Consider the following 21,822-nt stretch of genomic DNA (forward strand, 5'->3'; position numbering starts at 1 on the left):
ATAAAGTGCTTTGGAGCAAGGTTAGTGCCATCACTGTGGATGGTATTAACAATGAGAATGAAGGAAAAAATCTCATGTCCATCTTTTTAAACAATCCTGGCGCCTGCCGAGTTGTGTGATATGCAGATTCCTTGCATTTGGGCAATACCCCTGCTGTTGAATTTTGAAACTACTTTTTTTTTTTTTTTCTCTTGGATATCAGTCTGCATGATGCACAATATATTCATGCAAAGTTTTGCAGCATTTGGATCACTGGATGGCACTCCACAAGGCCTTAAACAAGAATACCAGGGATAATTTAATTTTGATCAACCTGTGTGTATGTGTGTTGTTTTATGTTGCTCTCACCCATGAGCAGTTATTTCAAGATATTTCAATATCTTGAAAGTTGTTTTAGAGCTGTGGATATGTGCTTGTGCCAGGAAACACCAATTAAATGAACCCAAGAATCGAAAGATAATCTTGGATATTTTGTAAAATAATGTTGTCTGTGCCGTTGCAAAAATATATATTATTTTATATATAATTTACTTTGTTAGTTTTTGTCTTTGTCATCGTTGACTGTGCCTTTGTACTACCCTAGTTTTACTGTGCCTGGACTTCTGTCAGCACTCTACAGATAAGACATTAATTTACTTAAAAGTTAATTCTACCAAGTCTAATTGCTGCCCCCTGCCATTAAACAGACCTAAAGTTGTTAGCCTATTTAATATATGCAGTTCACCAACTCTCACACAAATCAACCAGAAATTTTATTGACTATGCCTTTCTGATTGTATTAATGTAGTTTGAGAGTTAAGGTGAGGAAAACAGGAAAATTTAACTGTATCTAATTTTACGTTAATGCAAGTCGTGGGTAACCAAAATTTAATATGCACGCAGGTTCGCTAATTTTTTTGACTATAGTGCATTGGCTAGAGAACAGGCAAGGTAGTTACAAAACAAAAAATTTTATTCTAAGCAAGAAAAGGTAGTATGATACATATACAAATAAGAGAAGGAATCTCTCTAAGCCCTTGCACCATCTAGGAAGGCAATATTAACATTCGAACTCTCATTACACACATTGCTTAGTTACCTCAAATTACAATACCACTAACTTGACCTAAACAAATAGTAGTTTCCTATATCACAACTAAGCACATATTCATTCGTTAAACTAACAAGTTAACATTTAAACTTCCCTTAAAGACAATGACTTAATTACCGCTTAGTTACATACAATTCCCTTTAAGCACACATACAATATCAACTTGTAAGCCCTTGACATTAACAAAAATGCTACTTACATATATAAACTCTTGGATAGACAGTCCAATCACTTCGCACAACCTTTAGTTGGATCAATTCGATGTTGCATCCTGTTCCTGGGTGATTGTAGCTGTTTGGGTGATTCTGGCGGTCCTAATACAGAATTTTTTTTTTTGTTGGAATTTCTGTTGCTGGGGAATTTCTATAGTCACTACGAAGTCTGTGGCTACTTACACTCTCATAGTGTATCCTTGCTTCCTCGGAACCCTCACCAGGAAATGTGGCCTCTCCTATACCTGCGTCAGAAGCATGTCCTTAGGATCGGACAGCACTGGGAACCTACTATCTGGAGACGAAGATCAAAAGCCTAAGCATAAGCACGAAGCAGGAAAAAAAGCCCCTCTGGTTTGTCTCAGTCCTTTTTTATACAATTCCCAGTCCTTTGTTCTTTACCTAGTAGTTTATAGGATTAGCTGCCAGTGTGGTGATGTCATTCTTGTCCCCTCTATTCTCAGTGCCTTTTTCTAGCATCTCATGACCTTGCGACCTCTTGATTTTTTTTTTTTTTTTTTTTTTTTCAAGAAAGGACTGTTTTGGTTACTTTGTTCTATACATTGTTGTCACCTCACTAATGCCAAAGAGATCAGTGTTTAAAGATTGAACAGGTTTTACTGATGATATAAAACCTTGTATTGCTCAAAGGAGCTGAGCATCAAGATCCTCCATCACTGATTGATCTGTTCAATCTTTAAACACTGATAGGACTTGAGGTTAGTAAGAAGTCATGTATAGAAGGAAGAGCATGGGTGAAAGTACAGATCTAGTATATTCCAGTATTATTGGGAAACAGATGAATAGGAGAAATCATCCATTGTGACATTTAGTGAAACTCTGGAGGAAACTGATTACTCATTTTTGAAGGGTGGAACACAGGTTGTAGGATGGCAGCTTGGTGATTAGGTTTCTATGCCAGATCTGATAATATGTCCTGGAAATATCATTAGTAACCACAGGAATGTCTCTAATCCTTTCTGTGGCTGGTGTCCAAAGGAAAGATCATTTATGAGATCTGCTGCAGATTGGAAGCATCATAATTTATTCTAGTGTTCACAAATTAATTTGTGGGCCTCCAGATAGTAAAGAAGTTTGTTGTTGGTCTCCATTGTTTTTGAAATAACTTAGGTGAGAAAAGTGAAATGAAAGTTCAGTAGCTGACTTTTCTGATTAAGCTATGAATATAGGCTTACTCCCATACTGTTTAGGAGGCACAGGATGAGTATTGACACTAGACTTAGAGGTCAGGTCTCGTTATCCAAAGTATTGAGAATTCTTTTTATGTCTAATAAAAGAACACAAACACGGTACACAGTGAGCTAGTCTTGGTATAGCAAGAGGTGATTTGTTTTGTCTTCTTTGTAAAAAAAAAAAAAGTTGGAGGGAAAAAATAATTCCCAAACATGCCAGCCCTATCTTTGGATGATATTATAATAGTACTAGCATGTTGATGTGAGATTGGTGGAAGAGTAACCAGCACCTAATAGCTTTGTCAACAACCAGAAAGCATGAATGCCATTTGAACAGGAGTTGTAGAAAGTTACTTCACTTGGTTACAAAGTTAATTATGCTTACAAATGTATTCTTGCTTAATTCTTTTTCTAAGTGTAAGCAAAGTTTTTATGTGAAGTAAATTCATGACTAAGCTGTTTGTATATAAAGGTGACGGTAGATGGCGTTGGTGTAAATGATGAAGATAGTTGCAAGTGGTGGAGACAGAGAATTGTAGAGTAGGTATCCTCCCTTGATGAGTCTTTGGACCCACTGGAGATGTTATGTAATAATAATAATTATAAATAACAATAATTAATACAGAAATCATATATTTCCCATATACAAATAGTAAAAAGGTGTATCATCTTCTTATTAAAATACTCTGGATCAGAGATAGTTATAGAAGTATTGTTAGGAGCATATGATAAAACTAGAGGAAACTGACAGGTTATCCGCAATGGATGAAATGTATTGAACAGGAGGCATGCTTTTTTCAGCATTTGACTCTTTCAGAATTTTATTTGGATTTGTAGATTTATATATATATATGTGCGTGTGTGTGTGTGTAATGGATGTTGTAGACTGCATTGTTGGTTGAGTGTAAAACTGGAAACTTTGACTTTAGCCATTTAAAATATGCTGAATTGTTATGTTTGACACCAACCTTACCTTAAGCCTGGATACAGGTTTTTGCAATAGAAGATGAATCCCCTGTTCCTGTAAAGATTTCAGTTATTTGATCAGAGCAGGTGTTTGGATTTAGGAGAGCAGAAACTTTGACTTTAGCCATTTGAAGTATGCTGATTTATGTTTGACACCCACCTATGCTTGGATACGGGTTTTTGGTGAAATAGAAGATGAAGTCTCTATTCCTTTAAAGATTTCAGGTGTTTGGATTCAGGAGAGCAGAAACAATAATGAGACCATTGAAAAGATGAGTCAAAATCAAAGTCCACAAGGAAAATGTCATTGGTATAGATATTTAAGTTTCAAACATATAATTAGAGCCCAGTGCAGTATCAGAATTTGAAGAGTATTAAAAACAGTGAGTACAGTAAAGTGTGGTGATGAAATTTTGATGCAGAGCAATATCTCTGAGTCACATTTGGATCTCTGCTTGTAATGGAAAGAATTAAATATGGTGGTCAGTAGGTTTTGGGAATACTAATTGATATTTGATAGGTCAAATTTAGATGTATGTAAATGGTGGTGCACATAATTTGTGTTTATGTCACAAATGAAGTGGATGTGTTTTTATGCTTTGCTATTGTTTCTTTTGGGAGGATTTTCCTGATCCTCACTGTATTTTTTAATGGTGTATTTTGTGGTTTGTCATGTCAGAAAGTTAACTGCAAAGCAGGAATGTACAGTTGGTGAGGATGAAAGACTGAACATGTCTTCCACTCAAAGAAAACTCAGTCGTCTATCTCTGCATATCTTCAACAGTGGCTGTACTTACTGCTATACTTAGGCTTTGTGTGTTCATGATTCAACAGAGCAAGTGACAACAAGATCATGCAGTAACTGGGAAAGATTGCCAAGCCTTTAAATAATGATAATAAACATAACATCTGGTTATGTTTATTATCGCTGTAGATGCATTTGTTAGGGTGGTGTGTTTGTTTAACAGAATTTAAAGGACCTGAATTTATAAACATAAGTTAGAACCACTAGTTCCAACTTGTTTCTTAATTTAGGAGGATGCAATGAAGCTATATTTAAAGATGGTGAAAGTTAATGATGAGATGTAAAAGTGTAGGTGAAAGATAGGATGTGTATAGGTAAATAATTTCATCTCATTATTGATATTCCCATTTTCATGTATATAAATTAATTTAATCTAATGAACTAGTATTTAATAGTAATCAGTTACACATATCACATTATGTTATAAAGTTAGACATTAAAAGAAAAAAAATGGCAGTGCTTACATTTCTTTCCTGTGTATCAGTCTGAATGATTTCTTTATTTCTCTATTTTTTTTTTTTTACAATAAAATAACTGAAGTCATACTTGTTGGTGCTATATTCAACATGAGTGTTATTTTGTATTACAGTTTCTGAAGATCCTGAATTTATATGCCATGTTCTAGTCATCTCCGATCAACTTTTAATATGCAGACTGAAAGAAATGTGTGAATTAGCTCTTGTTGAATTGAGTGAGTTATTTTTTACAATTTTGTGAAACATCTCAGTTTTACATGTATAGATCATAATTATTAATTGTGGGAAAATTGTGACACTGAGCAAAACAGCTCTTTGTTCATTTTATAATGCTATTCATTAGTTAGGATGAAAATTAGGATGAAACCTACTGCCATTTTGTGACTTTGGATCTTTTTTTATAGTTGTCTAAACAAGCACAAAGGATGTGATTTTTTTTTATCTACAAAGTTTCAAACACAAATTTGCATCTTAATATGGTTAAATTTTGTTATAATTATTGTCAATCAGTTATATAAACAAAGATAAACTTCTTGAATAGGAAGCTGTTTCATGTAAAGTATGGGTAAATTTCAATACAGGAAGTTTATGTGGCTCCCACAAAAGCCTTTAGTAAACCTATGTTACATTCATACCATGGGTAGGCTAAGGATTATTTTTTTTTTGTTTTTGTTATTTATATATATATATATATATATATATTATTGCATTATTTATTTATTTTTTTACATAGTTCAAACATCTTGCTCTAGAGACCAAATGTGAAACTTCTGGCCTCCAATAAGCAGGGCAGTAGTCTCACACTGGACAATGAAGTTCATCTCCCACCTAAAAACAATCGCAAATATCAGTGCCCACAGCAAGATTCAAACCCATAACCTGTTGGGTGAAGAGTAGATACATTTAATTTAGCTAACATGGCTGGCAACGTATTTGTGTCTAAGCTCCGATGAATGGCTCTGGTATTGACAGAGGAAAAGGAATTCATCGAGTTGAAGGAAAGTTGATATAAAGGAGAAGTTAGTTCTCGTTAGAGACCTAAACAAATAGGAAATGAATCTCACACATAGAAATGTTTTGGGAAGATTGAAGGAGATGACAGGGCTAATAATAATAAGTACTTACTAGATCTTTTTTCCAGACAGGAATTAGTTATGTGAGTAACTCCATGTTCTAATGTAAAATTTGTATAAATTCAATTAGTGAGTACAAGGAATTCATAAGTGACTGTCACTAACTGTTCATTAGTATAAAAATGAGTGGAAATCCATGGAAAAAAATGGAGACTAAGTTTTAAAAAGAATCATTTTAACAGTTCTCAGATTACAGGTTCAAATTATACGAATATTTATTTGGATGAGGAGAAGTGAAAAAATTTAAAAAACTAGAAACAAACCTTAGAGACATTGGCAAATCTGTTAGGGAACCATTAATTAACTCACCATGAGGAAAAAAATAAGTTATTGTAACTTATATGATAAAAAAAAAAAAAAAAAAACACCTCTATTGGTTAGATACAAGGAGGTAAGCAGTCAATGAAAGCAGAATAAAAATCATAAAAAAGTTCCTAAATAATAAGTTGGTATTCCTTCTTATATAGAATATAGAGGATATAGAAATTGGAAGAATGATGGTACATTGCACCCTTCAGTTGAAAAAGGCCTAAGTTTGATTCTCATCATGAGAGAGGAATCTTTATGAATTTTTTCAGTTGAAGGTGAGTTAGCCAATCTCATACAAAGGTAGCAGAGTTTTCCTCCTAGAAGCTTGGTTTTTAATCCTGCATACAGGCTAATTGGCCTTGTGAACATGTGCAATTTACAGACAAAAAAAAAAATTAATGGTGATGGTAGACAGTAGATGCCGTTTTGTGTAGATGATGATGGTAATTAGTGGTTCTGTGCAATTAGTGGATTAAATAGTATAGACAGAGTTGTAGAGTGCCCTCCCTTGATGAGTCCTTGAACTCCTTGGAGGTGTCATGTAATAATATAATAATAATAATGTAGGAAAGCCAAGTCATGTATAAAGTAGGTATACAGAAGTCATGAGAGAAGTTGGAAAGAATATAAAAGATAAATACAAGGTGTGAGATGTTTTGGAGGTTACTAAAGTTTTGAAAAAGGAAAGACTGCCACAAAGGATCACAGATCATAAAGGTAACATAAAGACTGACCAGATATCTGGAATTACTTTGAAAAATTATCGAAGTAGTAAGTGACAGAACAGTTATTAAAAACATCCAGACGAAGTGAATTCAAGAATACATATGAAAAAATTTTGAGGTAGGAAGAATAGTCAGAAACCTGAAATATGGAATGTAGCTGGAGTAGACATTTGACTGAAATGCTGAAATAGAGATATAAAAGTTTTGCAATAACTACGCTGCGTTATTCAGAAGGATTGATCACTAAATTAAATCGTCTCTAAAATGACTGGAGTAGAGCTCTCATCACACCAATTTATCAAAAAGGAAAATAAAACTGAAAGAATTATAGAGGAATCTCCTTATTGAGTGTGCATGGAAAGATTTATAGCATGCATAATAGAGAAACAATGCTTGCATAAATATTTGAAGAAAAATATTTTTATTATTCATCAGTTTTCAAACATTTTCCTTAGAAAACTATTTAGAAATCTTAGAAAATCTAGTGAAAAATAAGCTAGCTTTAGACCAAATACAGGATGTCATGACAGGTTGGGATGGTAAAAACCTTACATATATTTGAGAATTATGGGAATATAATAAGGAACTCTATTCAAGTTTCAATGATCTTGAAAAAACTATATGTGCCATTAAGTTTGAGGAAGGGAACTATTCATAACATCAAATTTGTATGTGTGAATGGAACTTCATGCTGAATGTTACATAACTTCCTTTGTTACAGATTTACAGGAGATGGTTTGAAGCTAATAAAGATTATGAACAAAAGCTCACTTTTGTTTATAATCTTTATTGGTCATTACTAAGGAAGTGATTTTTAGGCAGGAAATGGATTTCTTATGGAAAGACCACTGCCTTGCTTATTAGGGAGGTGAAATGGCTAGAAAAAGTTTCATGTTTGGTCTTTCGGGTTTCCAATTATGTAAAAAATAAATTAAAAACAACTCAGCCCACCCACAATACTAATGTATCATTATAGGTTTGCAATCTTTTCCTCTCTCTCTAATAAGACAAATTAAATTCAAATAGGAACTAAAGCAAAAGAAAATAGGTAACAAAACAGAAAGCCAGTGGGAGCATTGAATAATTATATGGAATAAGACAGAAACTTAATATACAAGACAGTGTTTAAATCAGTTTAATGTATGGATCTGTGAATGCAGTTAAAAGTAAGTTGATTAAAGGCAAACGGAGATGAGAGTTCTGAGAAAAATTTGAGGGGTGGGAGGTCATATTGAATGTGTTCAGATAGACAGATAGCAGAACCTTATTAAACACACAATGATATCAGTTAAAGAACCTGACATTATTAACATTCAGAATACTAAACAGGACTAATCTAAGGTATGGTTGCTAAACAGAATGGGAGATGAAATATTAACAAAACATTTTTAAAGCAAAATTAGCAGTTAGAGGAGATCATCAGAATATCAAAATAAGAGCTGATCAAATTAGACTGGTTAAGCAGCAGACCAATTTCATAAATAGGTTAATTGGAAATGAGCCATGAAATATTGTATTAGACTGTCATAACATCTGGTACATTCCATTTAGGATATACATCATAAAATGATATTGTGAAAAATTGATGCGTAAACAGAAAACATACTGTAATGATTAAATTAAGGAATAATTGTGTTAGGAAAATTATTTATTATGACAATTTTCAGTCAAATTTCGTGACCATTTTTGGTGTACGTAGTAAAGAGATAAAAAGCAAATTAGAATAAACAGTGAAATTAAAGTGCATGTTTATGCAATATAATGCATAACATAATTGTAGGAAGAGAGCTCCATCTATACAACGAAACAAAAATTAATTATCAAAAAAAAAAAAAAAAATCAACACAAAAATGAGAGGTATTGCTTAGGATAACCTCCCAAAATGGAGAAGCTTCTGACATGTTCATTGCATAGATTTTCTTGATAGTGTTTCTAATAAGAAACAACTTTTGTGTTAAACTTCAGTTTTATCCCACTGAACTATATGCCTAGTAGATATAATGTGGCTAGCCAGATCTGATGTATCAGACTCAGAGCAAAATATAATCTTGATATTCTTCTAAACCAATCTGAGCAGAACGACTTGTCTACTCTTAATAAGGGAAGGCTACACGCACACAAAATTCTATAAACTCCAAGATAGGAAAGTGGAGGATGTTTATCTTTCAGTGAGTTGAGAACCAGATTTAATTTGCAAACTAGATGGAAAGAAGCTGAAGGTTAACCTGGCAAAGAGGTCTTACAGATCTTTCCGACATCCTTGACATATGGAATGGAAATACTAGAAGCTTCTTCTGGAGAAGGATTTGGATTTAATAATTAGTTACTTTGTGGATTAGTCTTATTTTGTAGCCATTGGAGAAGGTAGCTCTGATAAAGGATAGTTCATTATTCAAAAAAGAATTGGTGGAACATAAAATGTGTGCACAATGTACTAGATGGATGAGGTGATGTAGCATCAACATACTTTCTAGTATTTGTTGTTTTTCTGTAAATGGGGAAAATTAATTCATTCCATTCTAAAATTAAATATACTAAAGTAAAAGACAAGTGCCTCCCATTTCTAGATGTGTTTATTTTATGACAGTCAGAAATGAGAGGCACTTGTTATCTTCTTCTTTAGTAGTCAATTTGATTATACAACTTTTTCTGTACAGAATGAACAATTTACATTGATGCTGCATCGTATCATCCATCTCAAAAGTCAGGCATTATTAAAACTTGAGTACACCATGCATGTTTTACTCATTCTTTTGAATAATGAATAGCAGCCATACTGTTCACCAACAAGAACTGTTCAACCCCTTAGTTCCTGATACTCCTAGCATTTGTGTACAGACATAATAAGTTACCTCCAGGTTTCTTTTTATATTCACCTGTGTTAACCTACTTGGTTCAATTAAAAAACTTGCAAATCTTCATATCTAATACCTGCTTTTGCTGATATCCTTGCACATACCTAATAAGTCCAAACCTGATGAACACACTGTTTGTCTTTAATCATACTTGCTTTCCTTTCTATATGCACATTTGTATCATCATCACAGTTGCATAAATTATTTGTCATTATGCATATACTAACCATTCCTCCTAGCATGATCTAATTTCCCTTACTATATTAGGTCTCATTCCAGTAAGTAATTTCTCCAGTCTCTGGATACCAAATGCATTAAAGTGCAATGTAACCATCCTGAGAGTCCCCACAGCTCAGTCGATTTGAATGATACCCTATCGGGGCTTTTAAACTGAAGGCCAGTTACCTGGTTTTTCATCCTGCAAAACAGGCAAATGAGGCCATAACAAAACACTCAATTTGCAGACTTAAGTCACTGGTCTCAAAGCCTTAGTTGCTTTGGCTGTAAATCCAAAACAACCAACCAACCAGCAATCCATGCATCTAAAAATCCACAATTATTCCTTCTATAGCGCCTATGCCATGAATTGTTTGCCATCACAACCCTTCTTAATCCCAACTATCATGTGGTAATAGGTTAATGGTTTTCTCTCTTCATTCTTAATCCTGCTGTAAATCTTTTCATGTCTTCTCTCAAACTGGAGTTATCTCTAGTTAAAATCATTTGTACCTACTAGAACTGCTATGTCTTTTGCTCTTTCCCCCTCCCCCTATAGCAAGTAATAACACAGTTATCAGTGGTATGTTTCATAAGTGAATTACTATAACATATAACATCTTTCTTTTTATGTTCAACTTTACTTACCTCATTATCTTTATTCAGTGGTATCTTATATACTTTCAGTACTTTGGCATTAATTTTACTACTTATTTTTGTTTTCTTTCCTCTGCTTTTGTGAATGCTTCTAGGCTTTTCAGCTCCCATGTCATCTAATAATTTAGTTTAATCTTGATACTTTGTAAGTTATTTTCCATATCCTCATTTGCAGGTCTTGAAAAATATTGTGCTGGCTCACCATTCAGGCAAATATCTCAGTGTCAGTGTGGAGCACTGTGGTTGCCTCATATCACACTCACATGTTTACTCTTTGAGCTGATCAGTTTAAACATTTTTGTTATTTGCTATGACTGATTTTTACTGTGTGTAACTACTAGTGTTGCATGTTAACTTTTAGGTAGGAGATGAATTTCATTGTTCAGTTTAAGATCCTGCTTAACGGAAGCCTGAAATGGCTTGAAAAAATTGTTTCTAATGTTGGGTTTCTGTATTATGTAAAAATATAAATAAACAGAACTTTAAAAAAATAAACAAAAAACATAGTCTATCCACTAACTGTAATTGTAATATAAAAAAACTACTTGCATATTAGTGCATTTATCAATCTATGAGATATGAAAGAAAAAAAATCTCATACATCTTATCAATGTTACTTGACCATTTATTGTTACTTATTATGATCATATTTGCACATTTTCATTTCTAACATCAGAGTATTATTGAACTACTCTTAAGAAACATTGAGGGTAAAAACATTCTAAGTCATCATAAAACTCAATAAAATAAAACTGTTTGGTTATACATGCATTTAACTATATTAACTGGTTTTCTGAATTCCAAATGATTCCAAAACATTGTTACTGAAATTTTTCCACCCCTTCTATTTTCTAACAGCAGCTCTTTGAAGCTCACAATATTGAATGGTCTGATTTTGTGCCTGTCTATATGGACGATTCAAAATCAGAAGACCTAGTGGAATCTTCTGCCATCTTTCCAGATCCCACCAGATTGCCAGCTTTATAGTTGAGCTATATGCAGATTGCATCGCTATCAAAGGTAGATAATATATTCATACTCATGAAGTTCTCTTCAGGCAATAAAAAAAAGTCTATAACTACAAAAACATCTAGTGTTCTTTCGGTTATGGAAGCTACACTTAGATGTACGCTTCTATTGGATTCCAAGCTATGTTGGGATGAATGGAAATGAAGCTGTAGATATTGCAGCTAGGTCAGCATGTTTATCAAACATCCACCATTTGTATGTATTCTCTGACTGTCGGCAGATTATCAGACACAAAGTTCTCTTCAGTGGCAGTCATTGTAGAATAGAGAGACTAATAATAAGGTTTACCAAATTAAGCCTGTAATTAAATTATTGTAGTCTGGTCTGCATGTGTTTGAACAGAGGAAGTTGTACTTGTTCGGCTCTGCATGGGTCATAGTCATCTCACCCACTCCTTACTTTTGAGAGGTAATAATATGCCTGTATGAATTTTTTTTTTTTTTTAATGCCAGACTTGCCATTCCTCATATTTTAATTAACTGTCCTCATTTCATGAACAAAGAACAATTATTATTTTAGCTGTATTCATAATCTGTCTGAGCCCTATACACTCAGGCAGATTTTATCAGACTCAACAGTTGTTTCTTGTTTTAAAATTTTTAAAAACATGTTCTACCATGTGTAGATTTTTTGCATTATTTTTATTTATACAGTGCTTATAATTTTAGTGCCTTGTTTTTTATTTGTTTTATAAACTTTTGATGCTCTTTACATCTTTTTTATTGATATTTTATAGTGCTTTTTATCCATTTTTATATACTTATTTTTGTACACTTTTCTTTTTAGAAATGCATTTATATATCTTTTTATATTTATCCCACACATGAGAGGTACAAGAACCTATAGCACATCAGTGCTGTGTGTGAGGTGCAGATAAGGGTTGAGAAAGAAGAAATTATTGACATTTTTTCCCGAGCTCTGCTTATCTTTATCAGTACTAACAGTTTTCTGTTTTTTTCTCATTCTTTACTTCATCCAGATTCATTTTTGTTTTTGTTGTTGCTCTGTTGTGTTTTTGGAATTTTTACATTATGCATTTTTATAGAACTACTTGAATTTCCAATATTATTATTATTATTACATGACACCTCCAGGGAGTTTACACACTCATCGAGAGAGGGCACCAACTACAACTAACCACAATGACATCAACGGCATGTACCGTCCACCACCACAGACAATCACGACATCCATGCCCATGGCGGAATTCGAACCTGCAGCCTTTTGGCTAAAGAGCGGATACACTAACCACTCCACCAACCAGGCCAGCAAATATATTAGAAAATAAATCAGATAAAGTAAAACGCAGCAAAAGCATAAATTCAATAATGTCCATATAAACGCTAATTATTCTAAGAAATGAAACATGTAAAAATGGTTTTTTTTACTTGAATGAAGTAAAAAAACATACACTGATGTTTAGCCTCGACTCCAACCTCAATATGTTTGTGAATATTTTTAATATATTGTGTCCTTTGTAGACACATGCTTTATTTTATTCTACACTCCTCCCCTCCTCTAAGTATCTTTTTTTTTAATAAATGTATTTGATCTCACCTTATCTGGGATTATATGTAAATTTGTAATTTTTTTTTTAAATAGTTACACTAAAGAATGTAGCAGAACTTTTGGAGTTGGCATATGTATATAGCGCACATCAACTGAAAGCTTCATGTATGCAGTATATTTGTATTAATCTTCCAGCAGTTCTTGAGACCAGGTTAGTGAAAACATGTTATATGAATATATATTCATAATTTAGTTGTTTTATAAAGGAAAACTTTTGTCTCTAAGCATTAATAAATATTGATTACTTATGTTATGCATTATTAAACAAGGTTTCATAATCAAGAACTTAAAATAATTCCCAGTTCTGAACCTGAACCACCAGAGGAAGAGGTCATGACTCTAGTGACTTTAAGATGATAGTGGAAACCAAACAAGCTGGCTTATCAATCTAACAGATAAGCTTAGGTGTTGATGGTTATTCATGACTTATTTTTCATGTATTAACAACACCATAAAACATCTTTGTTGATAAAAGTGAAAAATAAGTCATGAAGCTGGCTTATCAGCTCACTATCATCTTTTAGTATCATTTATTCCAATACCTTTAAGGGGTATCCTGAAAAACCCATCATCATGTTAAGGTGTTACATAACTGCAGGAACTCATGGCTGAGATAAGATACCTGTTTATTGAACCATGTGAAATTCATGCCTTAGGGCAGTGTTTCTCAAAGTGTGGTATGCATACCCCCCGGGGGATACGTGAAATGTCTTAAGGGAATACGTGGCAATTTTTAGCTATGCATCATTAACACAGAATCTTTATTAAGAAAAAATAATTATCTTAAATGTATATATTTCTCAATAAATTATATATTATGTATGAATTCTCCTACTCAAATTGTGATAACTGCTTCATTTGAATAGTTTGCAAATTTGCAGGCGATCACTGGTGAATCTTCTTATATGAATGTACATTACGAGCCTGAAATGATAGCGAAGAGCATATGATAGCGACTGATAAAAAGTAATTATATGAATCAATTTTGTTATACTAAAAATAAGGCATATTTTTTGTTTACATTACATCTAAATTCAAATAAAATAGACATTTACAATGAAATATACTTTTTTATTTTATTTATTTATTTATTATTATTATTATTTTGATAATGGGGTACTTGGTAATGATGAAAATTTAGGAATTGGTACACAGATATCTGAAGTTTGAGAAACACTGCCTTAGTGCAATCACTTCAGTTCCAAAGGTACTCAGTGGTCTCTCTCTCACCTTTACCAAAAATTACAAGTCATATGCAGATATACACAAAATATCTTAATTGATGGAAATTAATAACGTGTTGCCCTGCCTTTGGCTAATAGCTGCAGCTTCAGTCTATCTGCAGTGGAAATGTTTCTGCTAATTACAGCATTGTACTGTACTTCTCACCCTTTTAAAGCATAAGTATTATCCACCCTTAAAAAGGGTTGTCTTGCCTTAATTCAGTGTTTTAGCTCATCTCACAGCTCATCCCAACCTGAACATGGCAGATGTTCTATCAGAGTCAAGTTAGTGCTTTCTTCTGGCTGCTTCAGTATTTCAGTGTTTTTCTCTTCAGACTATGTGTTTACAGTCATTTCTTTATGACAGTCATGTGGAAGATGTAAGTGCGAGTTTGTTATTAGATGTTCACAGCTGTCCAGAACATCGGTGTAGGACTGTCAGTGATGATGCCTGACAGTGTGTCTAATCCATAACACGAGAGACAATCCCACATCATCATGCTTCCACCACTAAGTTTGTTATTGGCCTGACTGAAAAAACATTCTCTAAGTATCCTGCATGCTCATGCATATGTTGTGTCAGGATGGAGGAGTGCGTATGGTCATGCTATACATTTCTCCATCCTGATCTATATATAAGCATGGATGATGCTTAGATAATGTTTTTCAGTCAGGCCAATAACAAAGTTATTTTCCACAGCACTGATTGCCATTGCTCAGTGGTTCAGATTGTGTATTCCCCCTCCCCCGATATCACTGAATTCATGTATTGGAAAGACCTGGAAAAAATCCCAGCTAGGATACAAAGAACTTTTCTAAGGGCTTTTTATCTGATGGAGAGGACAGTCTCATGCAGAGGTGGAATGTTTCTTCCCCCCCCCCTCCTAAAAACTTTGACTTTTCATTCCATAATACAGGCAAACTGATGAAAAGTATATATGCAGCTGACATAATGCGCTGGCCTTGTGGCCTTATTTCAAAACAGCCCAATCCTTCCCAAATGAAAGTTCAAATGACTGATTAATTGGGAATGTAGTCTCATTGTGTGGCTTTCTAGGTCATGAGATTTGACACCTTTGGTTTTTTTTTTTTTTTTTTTTTTTTTTTTTTTTTTTTTTTTTTTTTTTGTGTGTGTGTGTGTGTAGTTTCACATGTAGGATATCATGTATCAAATGGAGGTGAAGAAAGTGGATGAACTGCATTAGCACATTGTTGCTTGCATGCATATGCCACAAAACACCTAGCAAGAGATGGAGGAGGATATTTGTCAGGCTTCTAAGAGTGAACGTTTGGAGATCCTGTGGAAACTACTAAAATATGAGTTTCCTATTAGGTGACTGAATAACTCGACGATTTTCTGTTAGTTCTTTGTTATTATTTCAGCCTTCCACTATGAAGAGGCCTAAGATGGCTATGGCATTAACATTCAGTTACTTTAAAAAAAAGAAAAATAGTGCTCTATATTCATGAGGGAGAAAATCCAAATACCAACAGTTGAGAAATATTGGTTAACGCTGCTTCAGCAACAACTGAAAATACACTATCATCTTAATTATTTGCCTTGGATAGGATGACTTACTGATATTCATATGTCTCCTTTGCATATTCTCTCTCATTCTTCAGTTATTTATATCCCATCTTCTCTTTCCATGTTAAGCTCATGGCCTGTCATGGCCAAGATATTTGGCTTCTTAGAAACCTGCTTACCAGTTATGATAGGGTGGTTAATCCTACCTGCACTGTCTGCTATGTCAGTAAATTGTGTGTTCTTCTGGCCAGATTACCTGCTTTTGTGGAATGAAAAACCAGGGTTTCTTGGAGGAAAAACTCTGCCACATCCATATGAGGCCAGTTAACTTGCCTTCATTTCAAAAGTCCCAATAAAGGTTCTTTGCATCTTAGATGGGATTTGGACCCAGATCTTTCCAATCAAAGAGCATCGTCAATACTGAGAGGCTCAAAATTTATATATACAACAAAAAACAGTATTGGCATAATTAAAAGTGCTAATTACATTTTTTATGATGACCTCCCTCCCACTGCCACACACACACGCGCGGAAAGTCACACGACCTATAACAATACACTGCCATGTGTAGGTAAGTGATTAAGGGAAAGAAGTAGACTGTTGACATGTTTCTTAAAGAGTTGGAGGTTGCACTCAGTAGGAAGAACAGTATTGAAGGTAAGGGGAGATTGTTCTACAGAATAGAAATGGATCATATGAAGGAAGATAATAAGTTTGTTCGGTATGTTTGGAGTTGGACAGTGTATGAGTGTTGGCTGGTGGCTGCTCTAAGCCATATAGGGCTAATCATAATGAAGAAAGTGGAGGGTCAGTAGTGTAGTGGCAGTGCAGAGGAGCACTGTCCATGAAAATACCTATATAAAAGACACAGTGTAGAATCAGAATGCTTATGGGAAAGTGACTGAAGGGAGTCTGTGAGGCACTTTTTTGGATATCATCGAGAATTCTTAAGGAGGTCTTAAATGCACCCCAAATGTGGGAACTCTGTTCCAAGGCTGGTTGGATTTGAGACTTATAGTGTTAGGACTGAGAGTAAGAGAAGTAATGTTTTGAACAGAAAAAGAAACTGAGCTAATAGAGGCTGAGGAGGCTATGTATGAAATATGTTAATGCCAGGATTAACTGGAAGTTACAGTCAACTCAAGAAGAGAAAGCTGATCTTGAAAGGAAATTGGAACATTATCATTAGGTAATAAGATGGGCCTGAAATTTTTAGGCTTTGAAATTTACTAAGTTGCCTTCATTGCATTTGAGAATGTTGAGGAGATCATTGTTTAAGTCATTGATTATGGAAGATCTGGAGGCTTCTATCATTTGAATGCTACATGATTTCTTGAATGAGATTTGAAGATTTGAAGTCAGAGAGAGAGAGAGAGGTAATTGGTGTAGAGGAAGAAGTGTATCAGAGAGAGAGAGTACAGAACTCGGATACTTCAGCATTGGTGGAGAAATCTGATGAGAGGAAACCATCCACTGTGACAGTGAGAAAGCTAGAAATCCAATTACAAGAGTGCAGGAGGAATGCCATAAGATGGTGGCTTGTCCAAGAGACCTTGATGCCAGACACAATCAAATGTCTGAAATTTCCAAAGCAATAAAATTGGTTTCTAAAAATCTTTCCATGGCCTGTGTCTAAAGGTGGATGAGATTAACTAGAATTCAAATGTCTTCTCATCACAAATTTCCATGATGTCTATATGAACTATGCAAAATTTATCAATGATAACATATTCCTCACTATAATAAATTTAGTTTAATCCTTTATCCAAGTGTGAGCAAACAAAGTTTGCGCCTGAAAGTATCTTCAGGACTGGGGTAAGGGGTGGTACAACACCAGGGCACTCCTTGCAAAGGTGGATCAAGCTACCAACACTCCTATCTCAATATCTTCCATAATGCAAAACACATCTCCTTGTGGATATATCTAATGTTATGCATTAAGGGAAGGGCCACAACCCAGACTAGTTTCGACCTTTATTGAGGTCTCTTCAGTGGGAGCCAGGCCCAAGTGGAGATACCAGGCAGAAGCATTAGCAGGTCATCTTTACCTATAGGAGTTGCCAAATGGTGTGCCACCCTTTTTTAATAAATTACTCTGGATTTAGAGAAAGATGTTGAAAGTTTATTTTTCACTTGGTTAGAGTATAATAAATTTAGTTTAATCCTTTATCCAAGTATGAGCAAACAAAGTCTGCACCTGAAAGTATCTTCAGGACTGGGGTAAGGTGGTACAACACCAGGGCACTCCTTGCAAAGGTGGAGCAAGCTACCAACACTCCTATCTCAGTATAAACTTTCAACATCTTTCTCTAAATCCAGAGTAATTTATTAAAAAAGGGTGGCACACCATTTGGCAACTCCTATAGGTAGAGATGACCTGCTAATGCTTCTGCCTGGTATCTCCACTTGGGCCTGGCTCCCACTGAAGAGACCTCAATAAAGGTCGAAACTAGTCTGGGTTGTGGCCCTTCCCTTAATGTATAACATTAGAGACATATCCGCAAGGAGATGTGTTTTGCATTATGGGAGATGCTGAGATAGGAGTGTTGGTATCTTACTCCACCTTTGCAAGGAGTGCCCTGGTGTTGTACTTACCCCAGTCCTGAAGATACTTTCAGGTGCAAACTTTGTTTGCTCACACTTGGATAAAGGATTAAACTAAATTTATTATACTCTAACCAAGTGAAAAATAAACTTTCAATATTCCTCACTAATTTAATTGATTACTAATCACTAAACCGATATTTAGAAATAGTAAGTAATAATGCCAGTGGGTATCCTATACTATGAGTGCTGCATTAACATGATTTTCTGAGGCACATGGAAATTTTTTTTTCCATTTCAAATGCATGAAGTTTGATACAGCCCTTAAAAAGAAGTTTGTATTTGAGAGTAAAGTACTGAACTTAAAAGCTGTCATGCCATAGGATATATATTAAATAGAATGTGCACTCAGTGCAGTTTTACAAGTTTGCCAAATTTTGATCAGCTATTTTATTTTATTCAGCCATCTGCTACTAGATATAACTGTATCCTGATTGATGGTGTGCAAGACTGAATTTATCTTCTCTTCTGAGAAGAAAGGAAGAACATCTCAGCAATGCTAAATACAACATGAGGAGGATACAGTTTGGATACATTTCTATACTTCCCTGATATTTTGACTTTTGAATAAGGTAATATCTGATGTATTTATTCCACCAGTAACATACTGGTGGAGAATACTTCTCTTTTAGCTTATCTTCATCTTTTAAAATAGTTTTTTAGGGTGGGAATTATGCCTAATATTTGGTAGGGATAGAGGCGAAGAATGAATATAGTCCAGTATCATGGGCTTATGGAAAATCTCCAATGAAATGCTGCTTTCTGGATTTTTGAAATTAGAACATCAAGGATGTAGTTTACCTCTACTCTCTAATTAGAGAGCACAGGTAAACTACCTGTTCTGATTTGATGGAACAAATTGATATAATCAAAAAAGTTGTTTCATTCGGATCTAATGTGTCCAAACTATAAAGATGTTATCAACATATCTCCATGAGATAGCAAGTTTTAGGTCAACTTGATAATAAATAAGTGCTTATTTCATCCACAGTTGGTCTCAGAAGATTATCAGTCTTGTGAATCTTGGAACTAGAGTGAAAAGTTTTTTTTTTTTTTCTTTTTTCTTTCAGCTATTGACTGTTTGGGGACATTACAAAACAACTCATTAGTTTTGGGTTTTTTTCAAGCGTGGCCAAGGTGGGATCATTGTCTAGCATGAAGTAGGTTGATGAGGCTGCATGAGATTTTTGAAACAATCTGTAGTATTGATGACAGCTGTAATCTCTCCTTTGTCTGCCTTGAAGATTATGGTTTGGTTTCTTTTTAAATTATAAAGTGCTTCTTCTTTAAACTTATGCTGTGTTGCTCTTTGCCATGGAAGATGATAAAAGAAGGGTATTAGCTTTGAACCAGCTGGAGGTTAAAAGAAGGTGGAATAAAATGTCATGTGAAGTTTTATGCAAAATCTGTAATTCGAAACCTGTCAATATACCCAACACTTTATTTCATGAATAAATATAGGTGAAATATCATATTTGTAGGATTTAGAATTTTCTTTCCTACATGAAATAAAAAATCTGATAATTTAATAAAAGTAATAATTACAGTGACCTCCTGTTTTTGTACATATTTATTTTCCCTCACCTTAACCTAAACATCCACCTCTAGTATATAAAATCATTGCTACTTCAGTAAATTGATTAATAATTCAAATACACACACACACACACACACACACACACACACACACACTTGTAAATTTTTCTTTTCAGGAAGTACATTATCCCATATCTGTACTCAAAGCAGCATATTATACAGTAAGTTCTTGACTTACACAGATTTGTAGTGTGGTTGAGGTACTTCAAATTAACAACACCATCATGATCACAACATGATCTGGGTTCGAGATTATATCGTGAATGGTCAGCATAATTTAGTGCTTTTATAAAAATTGGTGATTTTTATCTCTGTGTGATTTTTGCTTAGAAAACAAGTGTTTCATAGTATATTACAGTTGAGTATCTATAGAGTATTTAGTGTCTTTATCATATTTTTATTATAATATTGTAATATTAAATACGGCTACAAAATGGCACCAAAAATGCAGAAGAAGCAGAATGCTAACAATGCTTTCTCTACTAAAGATGATATTGAAGGGAATATTGAAATAGTTTAACCTTTGAAATCACTAGGTTAAAGCAGATTATTAGACAGATGATGAGGGAAAGTTCAGTGCAAAATGCAAAACAACAAAGCACAGAATCAGGTAAGTTAGTGCTTAATAACAAAAATCTAGTAAGTAAAGTTGATTGTAAAAAAAAAAAAAAAAAAAATGTTATTTGGTACGGTGCTATCATAAAATTAATGAGTGGGTTATAACATCAAGTTTTCCCAGAGCAAAAATTAAAAATATAATGCAGCAATTGTAAAAAGCAAAAGAGGTAATTTAAACAAGTACCATTGAATTCACTAGCAATAAATTCAGTATGAGAGAAGATATGAAAAGGTTGTTTGAAGGGTGAGAAAGAGTGAGAAAGTAAAAATCGTTAGTAACCTAGATGTGATGGCAATGAATTATGAAGGACTATGATGGCAAACAGTTTGATGCACCTGTGTAGAAGGAATGGATGTGAGTTTTGGATGTGTGGAGTGAGTTTTAAAGCAGATTAGATTTGTATAAGAAGGATGGCCTGCACTTGAATGTGTTTGGCATCAGGGGTCTTGAAAAATTATTTATTGATATGAGACATAACACAGAGAGTCAGGGAAACTTAATTCCGATGGGATTGTGAGGAATCATGAGAATCTCTGTTTAAGAGAGACGGTATTAGGTAACTGTGTTAATTATGGGAATGGCTGTTATTATTAAGAAAATAATGAAGAGAGAATGATTCTTTGTTTGTCTGGACCTATCAAGCACTTCTAAAAATGCTTGCATAAGTAAGTAATAAGGAACTAGATAAGAAGAGATCTGCAAGTTGTCAAACTGTATCATGCAGACCACAAAGAGAATACAAAAGAGCATGCAAGTAACTTGTTATGTTTGTACATGAATGCTAAAAGTATTAGAAACAAAGGAGTAGTTTGTTGTCATCATCATGAAATTCCTGACATGTACCCTCAAAGGGTGTACAGGATTTTATGTGATAGTACTACATGAAGAACTTACATCATTACTAACTTCCTATCAAAAATTTTCCTCCAAATCAATCTGTTATCTGTCAAGACTCCAACATTATCAGATCTTATATTTCTGTCTTCTAAGGCACTTTTTTACTGTATCAATCCACCT

General features: G+C 34.1%; 1 protein-coding gene across 2 annotated transcripts in view; it reads left to right on the forward strand.

The window, feature by feature from the left end:
* Nucleotides 1-21,822, forward strand: part of LOC150096231 (inhibitor of Bruton tyrosine kinase) — a 334,746-nt gene that overhangs the window by 201,415 nt on the left and 111,509 nt on the right. For both annotated transcript variants that reach the window (XM_090408899.1, XM_090408900.1), the window contains 2 exons: nucleotides 4,856-4,957; nucleotides 13,269-13,386. In XM_090408899.1, the coding sequence (XP_090265025.1) occupies nucleotides 4,856-4,957; nucleotides 13,269-13,386 (220 nt within the window). The remainder of the gene's footprint in view (nucleotides 1-4,855; nucleotides 4,958-13,268; nucleotides 13,387-21,822) is intronic.

The sequence above is a fragment of the Typopeltis vanoorti genome, chromosome 19, assembly GCF_054136105.1.
Source record: "Typopeltis vanoorti isolate ZY-2024b chromosome 19, IOZ_Tvanoo_1.0, whole genome shotgun sequence".
Taxonomy (NCBI): Eukaryota; Metazoa; Arthropoda; class Arachnida; order Uropygi; family Thelyphonidae; genus Typopeltis; species Typopeltis vanoorti.